Source organism: Danio rerio, chromosome 10 (genome assembly GCF_049306965.1).
Source record: "Danio rerio strain Tuebingen ecotype United States chromosome 10, GRCz12tu, whole genome shotgun sequence".
Classification (NCBI taxonomy): Eukaryota; Metazoa; Chordata; class Actinopteri; order Cypriniformes; family Danionidae; genus Danio; species Danio rerio.
Window position 1 is genome coordinate 44,306,320 of NC_133185.1, and position 19,475 is coordinate 44,325,794.

Below are 19,475 nucleotides of genomic sequence, written 5' to 3' on the forward strand. Positions count from 1 at the left end.
GCCACTGCCTCGCCCTACCTGAGTATTGTTGCTGACAATGTTCATCCCTTTATGACCACAGTGTACCCATCTTCTGATGGCTACTTCCAGCAGGGTAACGCACCATGTCATAAAGCGTGAATCATCTCAGACTGGATACTTGACAATGAGTTCACTGTACTCAAATGGCCTCCACAGTCAGCAGATCTCAATTCAATAGAGCACCTTTCGGATGTGGTGGAACAGGAGATTCGCATCATGCATATGCAGCCGACAAATCCGCAGCAACCGCGTGATGCTATCATGTCAACATAGATCTCTGAGGGATATTTCCAGGACCTTGTTGAATCTATGCCAAGTGGGATTAAGGTTGTTCTGAAGGCAAAAGGGGATCCAATACGGTACAAGTAAGGTGTACCTAATAAAGTGTACTGTATATACACATACATGTTATATACACATACACATAGACTGTATATACACACACACAACATATACATATGTATATGTGTGTGCGTGCATGTGTAAGATATACATTTATTAGTTCTTTTTCCAAATGTATAAACTTTAAATGTATAAAACTGGACATAAACGAGACACGTTTTGCGAAAGTTAGCTTGCCAAACCAGGTTAGTGTGTGTTACAAAATGTTTTAACCCTTTTAAAAATATTAGCTGGTTTCATATTTCAAAATTAAGCATATCAGTGCATTAACACCCTAGTTATATACAAAAAAAAAATAATGTAGTTTTGCTCAGAAATAATAATAATAATAATAAAGAAAAAGCATTCAGTATTTAAAATAATCCTGTTGACACATAAGCAACAATAAGTACACATACAATTAACTTTTATACTACATTTTTACACTTTTATACATTCTATATTATACTGCTGGTTTCATGTGACTTGTTTGAATTGATGACATGTGCTGAAACAAACAAAACCACTTATTCTGGTGACAAAATGACAGATGTTTCAAGTGCAAAACAACAATACAGTACATTTAAGCTCATTTCAACACCAAAGCTCTTGAAATGTAACTTAAACACTGGACAATCGTACGCGAATCAAACAACATTCGTGTGAAATGATTCATGTTAATAAATACTAAGAAAGTAAACAGCTCTCCGTGCTCAAAAAGTGTGTAAACATTTCTGTTTTTACAGTAACAAAAGGTTTATCTCTAAAATAATGTCTGATATTGCTGCCGAATAAGCTTGAGAAACAAATATTATTATAATAATAAAACGAATGGAGATGCGTGATAAAAATATACATTAATGCTTCACTGGCATGTAAATGTCCTGTCCGAGTGCTCTCACATTGGCAGGGCTCTCTGATTGGATTTAATAAGAGGATTAGTCCATCTTTTTAGGCACATGGCCCATTTTTGTGCGCATGTTACGGACGAAGAAGAAACAAACTGTGGTTATGGCGCAGGAGACCTCTGCTACCCAGAATGCTGTGTCCCAGCTGTAGCGTTTGGCAATGGTACTGAATGGCAGGCCGGCAATGAATGCACCAACTGAAAGGAAACATTATTAAAATCATTTCAAGCTTATTTGTATAGCACATTTCAGAATAATAGTTTAAAAATAGAGCACATTATTGCATTACAATCAACATCATTTACCATAACTTTATTAATTACTGATATCTTTAACTAACTAACTAGAAACTAATAACTTTTAACAGTAAAGTAAAGTTATTATATATAAGCATAGTTAACCTGCAGTTATATATTTTATATAGGTGATGTCAATGTGTAGATGTTCAATGAAGTGTATTAAGTGTATGTGTTGTCCTCAAAGTCCTCGAAGGATGGTGTTAATAAATGGTTTTAAGAAACATTCAATCTCCTGCATGGACTATTTAATGACAGAATGCATTGATTTACCATTTGCCATCAGAGCTACAATGGCGTGGGACGTCCCGCAGAAGTTGGATGGGGCGCTTTCACTCGCAATCACTCCGAACAAGGCGATTGGTCCGTATGAGGAAAATCCAAATGCAGCACCAAGAATCAGAATCCAAAGCTGGACAACAGAACGAGGTTGTGTTAAACACTATTAGAGTCTAACACCAATATGACTAGTGAAGCTCGATTATAGACAAAAATTAAATGACTATTTTGGTCAAAGTAGTAATCACAATTATATAAAATTTTATGTATGTATGGAAGAGAAACAACAGTTGTAAGAGCAACAAATAATAACTTGACTTCTAGTTGATAATTTGGAAAAGTGGCAGAAGGTGGATTTTTCTGATGAATCATCTGTTGAACTGCATCCCAATCATCTCAAATACTGCAGAAGATCTACTGGAATCAACATAGACCCAAGATTCTCCAGATAGACTCAGGAAAAATCATGGTTTGGGGTTACATGCAGTATGGGGGCGAGAGATCTGCAGAGTGGATGGCAACATCAACAGCCTGAGGTATCAAGACATTTGTGCTGCCCGTTACATTACAAACCACAGGAGAGGGCAAATTCTCCAGCAGGATAGCGCTCATTCTCATACTTCAGCCTGCACAACAAAGTTCCTGAAAGCAAATAAGGTCAAAGTGCTCCAGGATTGGCCAGCCCAGTCACCAAACATGAACATTATTGAGCATATTGAGGAAGGAGGAGGCATTAAAGATGAATTCAAAGAATCTTGATGAGCTCTGGGAGTCCTGCAGGAACACTTTTTTTGCCTTTCCAGATGACTTTGAGTGATTTGAGTGAAGTGATTTGAGCCATTGTAGAGATGTGTGGATGATCTAATCTAGAGGCCTTTACCTTTCATATAATCCACTTCTGATACAAAATGATCAACTAGAAGTTATTATTTGTTGTTCCTAAAACTGCGATAGGCGACATCATTTTCGTTAGGTAGTGTATACGTATACAGTTGAAGTCAGAATTATTATCCCCCCCTGAATTATTAGACCGCTTGTTTATTTTTTACCAAAATTTCTGTTTAATGGAGGGAATATTTTTCAACACATTTTTAAACATAATAGTTTTGATAACTCATCTCTAATAACTGATTTAGTTTATCTTCCTTATGATGTTATGATGACATTAAATAATATTTGACTATATATTTTTCAAGACACTTCTATAGAGCTTAAAGTGACATTTAAAGGCTTAAATAGGTTAATTAAGTTAACTAGGCAGGTTAGGGTAATTAGGCAAGTTATTGTATAACGATGGTTTGTTCTGTAGACTATCGGAAAAAAATTTGTCCCTAAACTGGTGTTTAAAAAATTTAAACCGGCTTTTATTCTAGTCGAAATAAAACAAATAAGACTTTCTCCAGAAGAAAAAATACTATCAGACATACTGTGAAAATTTCCTCGCTCTGTTAAATATCATTTGGGAAATATTTAAAAAAGAAGAAAAAAAATTTGAAGGGGGGCTAGTAATTCTGACCTTAACTGTATATATATATATATATGGCACAACAATCAGTCAAAAATGAATCCAAAATTGTATTTTGATTAATTACACAGCCCTTGTTTTAAAGTCATTCCAGTGGAGCTCAATACCTCTTTCTCCGAGACACCAGTGAGGACTGAAACTGGATGTAGAGCCAGAACCCACAGCGGTGCTTCCTGAGGAAACACACAAAGCCATTTAATAAACACAACATTACACAAAATGATGCTCATACAGATTCTGAGTAGGCATGTAACAATTTATCATTCATTTTCTTGTCGGCTTAGTCCCTTTATTAATCCGGGATCAACACAGCGGAATGAACTGCCAACTTATCCAGCACGTTTTTACGCAGCGGATGCCCTTCCAGCCACAACCCATCTCTGGAAAACACCCATACACACTTATTCACACTCATACCCAACAGACTATTTAGCCTACTTAATTCACCTGTACCGCATGTCTTTAGACTGTGGGGAAAACCAGAGCACCCGAACGAAACTCACACAAATGCAGGGGATAACATGCAAACTAAAATGTATCATTTATCATAATTTATCAACATACTGCAAAACAATGCAACAATATAAACAGCAAGCAGCCCGGTTCATCAGTTTTTAGGTTCCCCTTACACATTTCCATTGGTGGTCTGCACTATTTGCAGTGCGTTTCTGTATCTGCAAGATATGTGAGAATTTGCATGCGTGTGTTCTCAACCTGATAAAGATATTTTCTTAATTTGCTGCTATTTTTGGTAACACTTTACAATAAGGTTCATTAGTTAATGCATTTACTAACATGAACTAATTATGACCAACACATGTACAGCATTTATTAATCATAATTGAACATTAACTAATGCATTATTAACATTCAAGTCCATGTTTGTTAACATTAGTTAATGCACCGTGAGTTAACATGAAGTAACAATGAACTACGGTATTTTCATTAACTCACGTTAACTAACATGAACAAGTACAGTAGTAGATGTATTGTTTATTCATTGTTTGTTCATGTTAGTAACTGCATTAATTAACATTAACTAACGAACCTTATTGTAAAGTGTGACCCTATTTTTTAACTTTCATTAGTTTTATGAACTTGCAGCACATTTGAGCTTCCTCAGCCATAAACTTGAGATTGTGAGAATCTTTTTAAACCTAAACAGTCTCTGTTATGTTCTCAGTATTGTGAAGGTTATTTCCTAAAAGCTCACCTCTGGGGTTTCTGGTGTGATGGTAACCCGGAAGAGGTACATGGACACAGCCATCCCTGCCATCATCATCAGGAGCAGCCCATGACGAGGATTGCCATAAACACCCAGCCCTTGCTGGAAAACAGACAGATGACAGAAGAAAGTCATTTAAAACTTACGTTAAATTTATTCAGTATGTAGGGATCACGGGACTAAGCCGAAAAGAAAAATCACTATTTTTTATTTTATTTATGTATATATATATATATATATATATATATATATATATATATATATATATATATATATATTTTTTTTTTTTTAAATATATATATATATATATATATATATATATATATATATATATATATATATATATATATATATATATATATATATATATATATATATATATATATATATWTATATATATATATATATATATATATATATATATATATATATATATACATAAATAAAATAAAAAATAGTGATTTTTTCCACTGTATATTTTTTTATTTGGGTGGCTTTTTGGAGGTATTTTTTCCCAATGCCCAATATCATTTCTGCCTCTGATCTGCACTGATCTCTCCGCAATCCCTTTAATCCCTAAAACACTACTATAATCTGATATAATGTACATCTCAAATTATTATAATCTATTACAACTCACCCTAGCAACAGCCCTGTCAGACAGATAACCAGCTCCAATGCTGCCAAAAAACCCACCAACTTCCAGCGCACTCATGTACGAGCTGCCTGTAGAAAACACAACACACACATTAGCATCCTTACAGAATAAAGACTGTATAAAAAAAGCTGTAGGACAGAAACAGAAAGCAGCAGACTCACCCATCATGGCAGACTGGCCTTTCTCCTGCATGAGGAACAGCTGACCCCAGTCAGTGCAGGCGATCTTTACCCCAAACACAACCAGGTATCCGGCAGACAGAACCCACAGGTAAGGAGACAGCAGGAAATCCTTTAGACTGCTTTCATCATTAGGGCCTGAAAAGGGGTGGAGACTGAGTTGATTGACAGGAGCAGTGGCCAATAACAACACAGATATTTCAAACATAAACATAAAAACCAAGTATAGTGTAAGTTACACAGTACATGGGGTTTGTAAAATGTGTAATGTTTTTGAAAGAAATCTCTTAAGTTCACCAATGCTGATTTATTTTGATGTGAAATATAGAGTAAACAGTAATACTGTGAAATATTGTCCATGGCTCTGTATCAAAAATGCCATGATATTGCAGCCCAAACTATTACTGATCCACCCTTTATGCTTCACTCTGGGCATGCAACAGTCTGGGTGGTATGCTTCTTTGGGGCTTCTCCACACCGTAACTCTCCCAGATTTGGCAAAGACAGTGAATCAGAGAACACTACATGTTTTAAATTGTCCACAGCCCCAGATTTTCGCTGCTAGCATCATTGAAACTGCCATTTGGCATTGGCAGAAGTGACCAAATGTTTGGCTATAGCAGCTCGGCCATGTATATTGACTAGGGATGTAACGGTATCAAAATTTCACGATACGGTAATACCTCGGTATGAATGGCACGGTACGGTATTTATTGAATCATTTAAAAGGAAAAACAAAACTATTGAAGAGACTCAAAAAAAGTGCTAGAATGTTCAGGTTACCTCAACACTGAACAGATCAATGACATACAAATTATCTATCTGTAAACTTTCAAACAGGAACTTAAATTATTCAATTTTAATAACAAAAAATATTGTAAAAAAAACAACAACAACAACACCACTCGAAAGGACAAGCCATGAGTGAGATAGAGGTCTCTTGGTGGTACAAGTCATTGGCTGTTTCTCAATATGCGTTCTTCAGCGGTCTTGCCGCCTCGTGTTCTCGTGCAACGTCATCATCAGCTGCCTAAGTTCAGTTCCAATACTCAAGGCCGCAAGTACGGAGGACGCGTGAAACTTCCCGGATGTGTTCTTGATATCGAGGACGCACTGATGCAGACTTGAGCGCCGAACTCGCTCTGGAAGTCCCAGAAGTCATTGCGGCTGGAGGTGGGAAGCGCAGCATTTTATTTAGCTTTTTTATTAAAGTTTAGAGATATCACTTATTTACCTCAGGAGTTTCCCTAAATAAAACGGTGAAAGTAAACATTAACATGAACATCTTAATAAAGGAATAAACACATTAAGGGTGTTTGTTTGCTGAAATTCGTATTAAAATTAGTTTTATTTATATTGTGCAGAGTATTTTTATAATGTTTTTATGCAAAGTATATATTTTGAAGAGGGGGGGAACAATAAATCGTTGTATGAGTGCTGTAATGTTTAAATAATTTCCATTTAAAACGTGTGAAGGTCACGTGACCATCAGGAAGAACGCAGCATCCCATTTCTCAAAGGACACATTCTCTGCCCTCATGGTCTCCTGAGTTCGTTCTTTCGAGGACACCTGGCAAGACCGGTCTCCACAAGAACACAAGTCCGTTCTCTGCATTCTTGGAATTGAGAAACAGCCATCGTCTCCATCCATCTGAGCAGTGTGCTGTGTTCTGCTGTCCCCTTGACTAAAAGAATCCCCATCATGTTAGTCGTATTCCCCGACTTGTATATCAGCACAGTCTGGCAGTGCCTGCATACCCTTTTTTCTGTCACCTTTTCTTCTTTCCTGTTTCTTTTCAGAGAGAAACTGAAAGGCTTCCACACATCTGATTAAAAACCCACTTTAGGTTCGACCATTTTTACCTCTTTTTCTTTGCCGCTACTAGCAGCACCCTCCATTTCCGCATTACTGGATCTGTAGCGACAACAAACCGCAAAGGATGATGGCCACGCCTGGGCTGATGAAAATTGTAGTTTCTGCTACCTCCTGTTCGCTCCATTCGCCTGAGTAAACTTTTCACCAAAAGACCTATGATTTTATTGAGTCATAACCACGGTAATATTTAATTCAAGTAAACGTTAGCATTGAACTCTATAATGCATAATCAAAAATTATTTAAAATTTAATACCTTCCAAAATAGCATTTAAGACTTTTTAATACTTTTTAGGGGCCCTAAATTTCTCTAGATTAACTTTTAATACCTTTAAGACTCCACGGACACCCTGATATTATTTTAACGTTAGTTTGTAGCCCACAGTCTGTTTACTGCATCTTGTTATTCATCTATTCATTATTTCCCAACAGACGTCTTAAACATTTGAGAAAACAACCTACATATGCACTAAAGTAAGGGTGCTTTCACACCTACACTTTTGTTTCGGAACGTGTCTCGTTTGCCCAGTTAGCGCGGTTCATTTGGCAAAAGTGAACAGGGCAATTGCGCTCTGTTCCGCGCCAAAGTAATCGCTCGAGATCGCTTGAATGAGGTGGTCTCGGCTCGATTGAAACGAACCCTGGAGCGGTTCGATTGCAGTGAGAAAGCGATCCGATCCGAGCGCGGTTATATCACAGTGTTTTATGGATATGTAATAGGCTTACGGCTATATGAAGAGAGAATTATGAGTAGGGCTGGAAGTTTCGCGAGTCTCGACGAGTGATGATCTCCCGGTAATCTCGCGTCTCTCTCCCAGTCCTCAAATAGGCATCGTCGCGCACCCTTCTCACCCCTCCCCACCGTGTCTCTCCTCAGACACGTCACGCGCGCGCACCCTGTCAATCACCACCAAACCACCACCTCTCCTGATAGCTTAGCGGGACGCTGCAAAATAAACCCTGACACTCTGACCAATGTAAGGAGAGTTTCCCCGCATGTGACTTGTTTTAGCTCTTTTGGTCCGATTAGAAACTTTGCAGTGTGAAAGCGAACCGCTCTAAGAGCAAAGAGCAACAAAGTAACAATTGTAATCTCTGTTTCGGAACAACTGAATCGATTCACAGGTGTGAAAGCACCCTAATAGTTTTGTAATGTAGTCTTGCACCAAGTGTTTAGGATTGTACTGTGTTACATCTGTATCTTGTGCTATAATGAAAATCCCTAAAAAACATTTCAACAATACATATGCACTGAACAAATACAGATAGGAAACAGACTATTGGCTAGCTCCTTACCTCCCTTCTTCCCCTTGCCCTTTTTAGCTCCAGGCTGAATGCTGGGCAGCCCGACGTCACTGGGCTCGTTTTTGACCATCAGAAGGCAAACAACAGCGACGGCCATGCAGATCAGCCCAGACACGGACATGATGACCCTCCAGTCATAATACTGGACCAGCACTGTAGTGATGATGGGGCCCAGACTACCTGCCAGATTCATACTGCAGCATAGGATGGCCCACCACGTCCCAAACTGAGACGGTTCAAACCACTGATGAGGAAAAACAGGCAAGCGTAAGTAGGGCTGCACAATATAATGTTTCAGCATTGATTTCACAATGTGTGCAGCAGCAATAATCACATCATTGAAATTGATGAATCAGTAATATAATTAATTAGGAGCCACATTTAAAAACGCTTCTGATTTGTGGAGTCACTGCAACGTTTAAATCATAAATCAACTTTTAAACCAAATTATTATTATTATTTATTCATTAATTCATTTTCTTTTGGGCTCAGTACCTTTATTAATCTGGGTCGCCACAGCAGAATCAACCGTCTATTACTATTTATAATATTAAACCTTTTACTTAAATACTTAATGGTCCGTGTACATTTTGTTCATTTGTTTTCCATTTTCAAACGGAATAAAGGAAATGGAGAAAACGGCCGTTTTCCCGTTTTTCTTTTGCTCACGAGAAAACGAAAAAACGAGATTTTGGCTGGATTTTCGTTTTTTGGTTTAGGGTAGGAAAACGGATAAACGACTTTAAAATTCATTTTACACATGTAGGCGGTGCTGAAACGCCCACTTTCCTCTAATTGGTCAACCAAATCTGCGCTCGTGACGTCACCCTCAAAATAAAAGCCTTACACGCAGGCTTTTAATTATTATTATTTAATTATATATATAAACAAAGTTTACATATTCTATCATTTAAACCACACACAGTTAGCAGGCTTACATTCATTGCGTATGTATAAATTAAATAAAAACGTAAATCAGCAGTATTCTTAGACATTTGTCATTAAAATAAGGTCATAGTTCACTGCCAAGCTTCTTGCTGCTGTGCACCTGATGCAGAGCAAAGATAGCCATTTCCGAGCAGCACCTGGTTTACATGATTGTTTCAGAGCAAGGGCTTTATAATAATAATAATAATAATAATAATAATAATAATTATTATTATTATTATTATTATTATTATTATTATTATTATTATTATCAGTTACTAGTGTTTTTATTGTTTGGTGTGTTTTTTTTTTCTTTTTAATAGTTGTTACCAGAACCAGAATAAGAACACTTTGGGCCCTGCTATAAAAACAAAGGGTACCATTTGTTTTCATTTATTTCTTCCTATTTTAATTATATATTGTAATTATTTATTTGATAATTAATACTATTTTATTGCCACGCCAAAGTAGGCCTGTCTTATTATTTTTTTATTAAATTTGCTGTTATTGTAGGCTAGATGGCAGGCTTTAAATATTTTAAATAACATTTACTCATAACCTTACTAATTCGAGAGCCGAACCTAAAAAAGTTTACGTGCAATAAGCCTGTACAATAAAGGGAGCCGCAATGCATATTTCTAGCGCATTCTTTCACTCAACAATTATTGCTGGAATAATGACATAAATTTCAAATTAACTAATTAAACACATTATAGTTGATAAAAAAAATTGTGTCTAGTTCCGACAAACAGATGAGCTCGCTACATGTGCGTTGCGCTAATAATTTGACATTTGCTCTTCTTGAGAAAGTGCTACAGCGGGCCCTGCTATTTCACATATAAGGTTAGTGATACGTATTTTAAATTAGTATTGCACATTATTCATTCATTTTCTTGTCGGCTTAGTCCCTTTATTAATCCGGGGTCGCCACAGCGGAATGAACCGCCAACTTATTTAGCAAGTTTTTATGCAGCGGATGCCCTTCCAGCCACAACCCATCTCTGGGAAACATCCACACATACACACACACTTATACAGTACGGACAATTTAGCCTACCCAATTCACCTGTACCGCATGTCTTTTTACTGTGGGGAAAACCGGAGCACCCGGAGGAAACCCACGCTAACGCACCACACTACTGAATTAGACACACAATCTCAAAAAAAAACTTGATGCTTATTTACATTATCTAAAGTCATTTCTTAGGAGGTAGGATCTGTTGTTGTATTATATATTTTCGTTTTAATATGCAAATAATTTTCTTTAATTTGTAATAGGTCCCTCATTGCATAAAATAACCAGCCTTTGTATTCAATATGTTTGTAAATTGTCCATCCAGTTTGACGCAAGCTAAACAACATTTTGGCCTGTTTTGCTTATTAAATGAGTGATTTTCACGGAGAAACAAATCATCCATCCACACAGTTTTGTATAGGACCTGTGTGATCAAAAATATACACTTCATCATAGCCTATAGGAAAATGTATAGAACCAATTTTGTGTTGTATAATTAAAAATATTAAAAATACAATAATAAAAAAAAGGAATAACATTTGAAGTGCAATGCTTCAAAGATCCAATACGCTGCATGCAGAGCCAAAACAAAAACTGGTTTGTTTGTTTAATAAAATAATAATATGAAATTAAAGTGAAATAGTTCCATAACGTGTATTATAACTGTAGTCACCCTACATGACAAATCATCCGTTGCGCCGGTCAGTTTCACCTTTAATCAAGAATGTGCCAGAACCAAATGAGAATATTTACAGATTACCTCGGAATGAGACCTCGGTCTGTGAAGAATGCAGAACACAGAAACTCGTTGAGAATGGAGATGCATGTTAGATGTTTTATATCCCTTTAGATATTGTAAATAAACAACTAGTTTTTATAGAGATTGTGTCATGTCTTTTCTTTGACGCACGCGCTGAACAGCCCCGAAAAGGCGCCTCTATTTAGCCTGTAGCCTAAATAATAGTTTAGATTTTATAACATATAATGTTCCATTACTTTAAATGTATAATGTTTTTTAATATTTATGGATTATATAAAATATATAGTTTATATAAATGCGCTCTGATCATTCAAGGATCATAATGCGTTGCATATTCTTCTTATTCTTCATTCTAGGCTTGATCCGTAAATTGTGTATTTTATAAACTGATCGTTTATAAGGACTAAGCTATTAATAACTGTAATTCCTCGAATGGAAAAAGAAAGAAAAAGAGAACTTAATTCGACATATGCATATAGTGCGCTTATTTCTGCGCGCATCGCGCGCTTTACCGAATTACCTTTTTTATTTTTTATGCACTATAAATGCATCTGGCAGCACCGAAAAGAGCAAATGCCAAGTTATTAGCGCAGCGCACAGACAGCTAGCTCGTCTAGTCTGAACCAGGGGTTTTCAAACTATTCATTGCACACCGATCCCATTGCATTTTATTTAGGATAAACCACTTATTTAAAATTAATTAATTAAAAGGTGCGTACTCTCCAATACACCACTGTAGTGTCATAATATTTAATAATTATAATTAAGATAGACACATGACCTCCATTTAATAAACAATTTATTTGCCATACTCTGTTAATTTGAAGTTTAAAGTTTAAATCATTTATGTTAAACTTAAATTATTTAAAAACTTAAAAAGACTTAAATTTAGTCATTTAAGACATTTTAGGTCATAAGTTTACATACATTGACCGTTGCATTTAGTAGGCCTATTCTGGTCTAAATAAGCTTTTTGCATCTTAGGTGTTTACACACACAAATTAAGCAGTTTATACGTACATTTAATGTTACTTTGAAATTACTTTTGATGCAATAAATAATCCTAAATAGTTGAAAGTGTTAACATATTCTTGAAATGTAGTTATTTTATAACTATGAAATTTATTACTAAACAAAGTGAATCATTATGAATTTGCCAAGAAATAATCCACTTTACCACCGTAAAGCAATGCCCCACACTCATAAGAACGGTAGAACCTGGACTGTATGATATGTTCTGTATGTAAAATAGAGAAAATAAGCAAGATGCGCAGTCTCATGCAGCCTTAGTGAAATATAGCGCGTCACAGCAATGAACTAAAAATAAAACCACCCTTGAAATGCTGGCGATCTTAATTTTTTCAGCCTACACTGACTGAGAATAATGTTGCACTATTTAATTAACAAATAATTAGAATGTTTTTTTTTCCTTCAACACATTCATCATTACTTTTGCCTGTGCAAGTTTTTTTGCGCGCGCTTGAGCGCGAAGGCATCTATTTTCAGGTGCAAGATGGCACTTTGGGTGGCACCAGCACACTCTGCCACACCTGTGGCTATATTCCTGCTACAATAATAATAACAACAACGACAAAATAATAACAAAAAATAATAATAATAAGACAGGCCTACTTTGACGTTGCAATAAAAAAGTATTAATTATCAAATAAATATTTACAATAGGCTAAAGGCATATATTAAATTAAAATAGGAGAAAATCCAATAGAAACAAATGGTACCATTTATTATAGCCCCATGCAGGGTCCATTGTGTTCTTACAACCATTAAATAACTAAGTAAATAATAATAATAACAATACTAATAATAATAGGCCTAATAATAATAATAATAATAATAATAATAATAAATTATTATTTTATACAGAGTAGGCTATTATTTAGGCCTACAATAGCTCTGAAACAATCATGTAAACCAGGTGCTGCTCAGAAATGGCTTTCTTTGCTCTGCATCAGGTGCACAGCAGCAAGAAGCTTGGCAGTGAACTATGACCTTATTTTAATGACAAATGTCTAAGAATACTGCTGATTTACGTTTTTATTTAATTTATACAAACGCAATGAATGTAAGCCTGCTAACTGTGTGTGGTTCAAATGATAGAATATGTAAACTTTGTTTATATATATAATTAAATAATAATAATTAAAAGCCTGCGTGTAAGGCTTTTATTTTGAGGTTGACGTCACGAGCGCAGATTTGGTTGACCAATTAGAGGAAAGTGGGCGTTTCAGCACCGCCTACATGTGTAAAATGAATTTTAAAGTCGTTTATCCGTTTTCCTACCCTAAACCAAAAAACGAAAATCCAGCCAAAATCTCGTTTTTTCGTTTTCTCGTGAGCAAAAGAAAAACGGGAAAACGGCCGTTTTCTCCATTTCCTTTATTCCGTTTGAAAATGGAAAACAAATGAACAAAATGTACACGGACCCTTAATAACACTTAAAATACGTAATTAAATTCTTAATAACTGTACAGTTTTTAAGTTTTTCCAGTTCACAATTTTAAAACCTTTTAAAATTACAAAACCTTTTCGTAATATTTGATATTTTTTATTTATATGAACAAATATTTTTTGCAAGTTTGTAACAGCAACATTATTTGGTTTGCAAAATTTGCGATTTTTTTGAATAGTCTGAGACCCTTTTAATATTCTGAGAATGAAAATTGGTCAAAAAAATTATGCAGAATTAAATCGTAATTTTATATATATATATATATATATATATATATATATATATATATATATATATATATATATATATATATATATACATATATATATATATATATAATAAAATACTTACTGCAACATTTAATAATAATTAATAATTTCCTTACATTTATATTCTAGACCAGGGGTTCCCACACTTTTCATCCTGCGACCCCCAATATGACGATGCCAGTGACTCGCGACCCCCAATATCCTGGCTATGAATACAGAAACTTTGCATGCAATGTCACATACACACCAATACACCCAGGAATATTCTTCGTTTAATGTCAGTGCGGTAAATGGGCCAGAAACTTTAACCTGGTGTTATAAAATCAATCTGCTGCATCTGACGCTATTGCTGTGTCTTTAATATAATGTAATTACCATTGGGGTCGCAATCCAATAAAACTAGTAACTATAAGCTACTATAGTAACTATATATTAATTATAAACGACTATATTTTTTTTCTTCTGTAGGTTATGGATAAAATATGGTCATTCCAATATGATTTAATAATAATAAATAGACTTTTTTTAAATCACCAGTCGACCCCCCTTCATTGTCCTGTGACCCCTCGAGGGGTCCCGACCCCCACTTTGAGAACCCCTGTTCTAGACACTCAAAGCAATTTACACATTGGGGGGAATCTCCTCATCCATCAGTGTGCATGACGCGAAGGCAGCCATATTGCGCCAGACCGCACACCAGCTGATTGGTGGAGAGGAGACAGAGTGATGAAACCAATTTTGATATGGGGCTGGTTAGGAAGCCATGACGGACAGAGGCCAGTGGGCAAATTTGGCCAGGATGCCGGGGTTAAACCCCTACTCTTTTTCGAAGGACACCCTGGAATTTTTAACGACCACAGAGAATCAAGACCTCGGTTTAACATCTCATCTGAAAGACGGCACTCACTGAGCAGAATAGAATCCCCATCAATATACTGGGGCGTTAGGACCCACACAGACTGCAGGTTAAGCACCCCCTGCTGGTCATACTAACACCACAACCAGTAGCAACCTAGCTTTCCTATGTGGTCTCCCATCTAGGTACTGACCAGGCGCAGCCCTGCTTAGCTTCAGTGGGCGACCATGTGAGAGTTGTAGAGAGCTAGCTCATACAGTTACCACAAATGTGTTTTTAATCATTTAAGTCAGTTTGAAGTATTCAGGAAATAAAAAGTTTTTACAAACTTTTTAAATACTTTAATATCTGAATATTGATAGAAATTGAAATTAAGATCGTCCTTTTTACCTCTCTCGTGACATCCAAATAAAACGGTCCTAAAATAAAGAAAATGTAGGGTGGTTTGTGATTTCATCCATTGGGAACCGATTGAATTGTTTGAAAATGGAGGTTGCTAACAAAATAAAGAAAAATTGACGAACAGATCAAAGCGATCAGAAAAAACAAGAAGCCGTGATAGCCCCGCCCTAAAAGTTCTTCATGTGACCAGAAATGAAGAAAAGTCATTTCGAGGGGAAAGAAGATAAATTATTGTGAGAGGAAATTATTTTTAACAAAATAAGGAAGTGAACAGATACAGTTGACGTCAGAATTATTAGCCCTGCTGAATTAATAGAGTTAATAATTTCTGTTTAACAGAAAGCAGATTTTTCAACACATTTCTTAGCATAATAGTTTTAATAACTCATCTCTAATAACTCATTTCTTTTATCTTTGCTATGATGACAGAACATAATATTGCACTATATATTTGTCAAGACACTTCTATACTGCTTAAAGTGACCTTTAAAGGCTTAACTAGGTTAATTATGTTAAATAGGCAGGTTAGGGTAATTAGACTAGTCATTGTTTAACGATGGTTTGTTCTGTAGACTATCGAACAAAAATATAGCTTAAGGGGGCTAATAATTTTGACCTTAAAATGTTTTAAAAAATTTAAAAAATTCTTTAATTGAAGCTGAAATAAAACAAATAAGAATTCTCAAGAAAAAAAAATATTACAGGAAATACTGTGAAAAACTCCTTGCTCTGTTAAACATCATTTGGGAAATATTTCATTCATTTATTCATTTTCCTTTAGCTTAGTACCTTTATTCATCATGGGTCGCCACAGCGGAATGAACCGCCAACTTATCCAGCATATGTTTTACACAGAGGTTGCCCTTCCAGCTGCAACCCAGTACTGGGAAACACCCACACACACACACACACATACCCTATGTCTAATTTAGTTTCTTCAATTGACCGGTACAGCACGTCTTTGGACTGTTGGGGAAACCAGAGCACCCGAAGGACACCCACACCCACATGGGGAGAACATGCAAACTCCACAAAGAAATGCCAAGCCGGGACTTGAATCATCGACCTTCTTGCTGTGCTAACCACTGAGCCACTGTGTCTCCTTGGTAAATATTTAAAAAAGAAAAAAAATTCAGAAGAGAGGTAATAATTTTGGCTTCAACTGTACATACTTTATAACAATCACTACTATATACATATAAATCAGAAGAGCATGCAGACTTTAATGACCACTCAGTGAAATTTATTTCACTGCCAGCTAACAAGTGCTTCCTGGTTCGTTTGGCACGGTTATCTGCTATTGGTTGCTTTAATTAGATTTAAGCAAACCGTATCTCTCTCAGCTTGACTCCACAAGTATGCGGCAGCGTTCAGCTGTTGCGTCTACAGACTCCCATCCATCAACATGAGAGTTAAAATTCCCATCTATTCCTGTCAGACTGCCAACACTAGAAGACAGGTGCATACTGATGGATTTACCTTCCGGAGCACCTTTCCACACGGTGGCCAGCCGAAGCCCTGACCGAATCCATTCACAAACCAAAGCACGGTGAACAGCATGACCGTGGAGGAGCAGGAGAAGGCGATGTTTATGGTACCAACAATGAAGAGGCCGATGGAGAAGAGCCAGCGAGCGCTGATCCGGTCTGAAAGCACTCCGCTGATGAACTTACTGATAGCATAGGCCAGAGTCTGACTGCTGGTGATCAGTCCTGGAACACAGGGGAAAATTAGACTGAAAAAACTAGGTCTGTCATGTTAAGGAATTTTTGTTTTGCGATATATTGTTACAGAAAATGGTGCGATAAGAGATATTATTGTCATTTTGAGATCATTTTATTCCACTTATTATATAATGATTATGCAAATAGTCAATACTTAGCATTCTTAAGGTTATTTAGATAGTATAATTTTATGTTAAGGGCAGCGCAGTGGATGGCACAATCGCCTCACAGCAAGACGGTCGATGGAGCCTTGGCTGGGCCAGTTGGCATTTCTGTGTGGAGTTTGCATGTTCTCCCTGTGCTGGCATGGGTTTCCTCTGTGTGCTCCGGTATCCCCCACAGTCCAAAGACATGCGTTATAGGTGAAATGAATAAGCTAAATTGTCCGTAGTGTATGTGTGTGTGAATGAGAGTGTATTGGTGTTTCCCAGAGATGGGTTGCAGCTGGAAGGGTATCCGATGTGTAAAACAAATGCTGGATAAGTTGGCAGTTCGTTCCGCTGTGGCGACCCCTGATTAATAAAGGGACTAAGCCGAAAAAAATGAATGAATGAGTAAATGAAAATAAATCTGGGTGACACGATGGCTTAGTGGTTAGCACCGTCGCCTCACAGCAAGAAGGTCGCTGGTTCGAGCCCTGGCTGGGCCAGTTGGCATTTATGTGTGGAGTTTGCATGTTCTCCCCGTGTTGGCGTGGGTTTCCTCCGGGTGCTCCGGTTTCCCCCACAGTCCAAAGACATGCGGTACAGGTGAATTGAACAAACTGAATTGACCGTAGTGTATGTGTGTGATTGAGTGTGTATGGATGTTTCCCAGTGTTGGGTTGCAGCTGAAAGGGCAGCCACTGTGTAAAACATATGCTGGACAAGTTGGCGGTTCATTCTGCTGTGGCGACCCCTGATTAATAAAGGGACTAAGCTGAAAAGAAAATGAATGAATCAATAATAATAATAATAATAATATAAAAAATGTGTCAAAACATGTTGATAACATTTCATATGATGCTCTAAATGATTAATCATTTAAATTTATTAACAACTAATTAATTAACTGTTTTATGTTAAATTTAGTTCTCTATTTTACTCCGAAAGTCCAGAGAAACAGAGAATTTTCAAGAGGAATCTTTTGTGTGTGTGTGTGTGTGTGTGTGTGTGTGTGTATGTCTTACCAAGCTCTTCTTTATCCAGCTCAATCTCCTCCATCACGGATGGCATCAGAAAGGAAAAAGTCTTCCGGTTGAAGTAGTAAAGCATGTATCCCACAAACATAGAGATGAATATAACGGTGCGATAATATCCGTAACCTGCTGCTCCCATGATTGCAGATGTAAGATTATAAAATGATAATAAATAAGAGCAAAAAAATAAATAAAATTTGGGGGAAATGGAGCACTTGAAATCTATCAGATCTGATAACCTAGATTACGACACATTCCAAAACTGATCCACAGGTCAAGATCATTTCATCCGGCTTCTGTTTTCAGCTCCTCTCCTGGTTCCTCAAAGCTGAACGGAGGTTTTCTTCAGCCGGCATTCACTGTGATGTGCCTGGAAAACATCTCAGAGTCAGTTTACATCTCTATTCGAGTAGCTGAGAAATAAGTCTGCAAACAAAAAAAAAGCATTTGAGCAAAAACAATGGGCAAAACACTATTACAATGTGCCTCTGCACCATTCAAATAGACTTTCGTAACCAAAACAAATCACTCCTGACTGGAACAGAGGAGGCTTACATGAAGAGATTTCAACACTGTGCTCAGACAGACCTCATGTAGGGTAAATGTTAAAGGGTGTTACTTCTTAAGTGGCCATAGTGCATGTGAGGGGGGGTTGAGTAGAGATATGTATTTGAAACATGATGCAGGTGTCAAGGGAACATCTCTAGCAAGAACAGTGGATAAAAATAACATGTTAAGTGCTTGCAGGTGGAAACATGCACTCTCTATACAACTATTAATTGAATAAAATCGCATAAAAACAAAGCTCGATGAATAAAAGCGATGTGTTGTCGCTTTTATGGCGCCTAATCGTCTTTGACCACGCGAACGCGCGTTTGTACCAGCGCGCGCATATCACGAAAGTGCATATAAACGCGTCGTGACGTCACTGCATCAAAACAGCAGCGAATGCAGAAACAAAACTCAATCTGATTGTGACCTCTACATTAAGCGTCCTTAGTAGCACAATGCAGACTAAACGTACTGCTTATGGCATCCTAAGATATATATATATTAGTAATTCTTAACATATCTTTGGTTTACACAGCTTAATGATACTTTACAGTTTGATAAATAGAAGGATAAGGGAATAAAATGTACCTCCGACTGTCCGGGATCACGTTCAGAATTCACGCCGCTGCAGGAGCTCCTTCTGTAATCTGTGTTCTGATTGGCCGTCAAGGC

General features: G+C 36.8%; 1 protein-coding gene across 4 annotated transcripts; it reads right to left on the minus strand.

The window, feature by feature from the left end:
- Positions 1-768: 768 nt before the first annotated feature.
- slc37a4b (solute carrier family 37 member 4b) lies at positions 769-19,452 on the minus strand. 4 transcript variants are annotated; one of them, NM_001328095.1, is made up of 10 exons: positions 18,807-19,344; positions 18,243-18,621; positions 16,830-17,062; positions 8,643-8,895; positions 5,455-5,610; positions 5,276-5,361; positions 4,624-4,737; positions 3,518-3,583; positions 1,880-2,018; positions 769-1,507 (listed from the first exon to the last, which is right to left on the minus strand). In NM_001328095.1, the coding sequence occupies exons 2-10, from the start codon at positions 18,388-18,390 to the stop codon at positions 1,341-1,343; spliced, it is 1,362 nt and encodes a 453-aa protein (NP_001315024.1). In that variant the 5' UTR covers positions 18,391-18,621; positions 18,807-19,344; the 3' UTR covers positions 769-1,340. The 4 variants fall into 4 exon arrangements, with proteins under 4 accessions (NP_001315024.1, XP_005169262.1, XP_073769779.1 ...); XM_005169205.5 differs by lacking the exon at positions 18,807-19,344 and adding an exon at positions 19,392-19,452 and having other exon boundaries at positions 811-1,507; XM_073913678.1 differs by lacking the exon at positions 18,807-19,344 and adding an exon at positions 19,392-19,452 and having other exon boundaries at positions 811-1,507; positions 18,243-18,677.
- Positions 19,453-19,475: the final 23 nt, after the last annotated feature.

Coding starts and splice junctions, on each gene's coding strand:
- slc37a4b (NM_001328095.1), bottom strand. CDS start 18,390: ATGGGAGCAGCAGGTTACGGATATTATCGCACCGTTATATTCATCTCT. Junction 5,611..8,642: donor GGGCAAGGGGAAGAAGGGAG/GTAAGGAGCTAG, acceptor ACCCCTTTTCAG/GCCCTAATGATGAAAGCAGT. Junction 2,019..3,517: donor CTGGTGTCTCGGAGAAAGAG/GTATTGAGCTCC, acceptor TCTGTTGTCCAG/CTTTGGATTCTGATTCTTGG.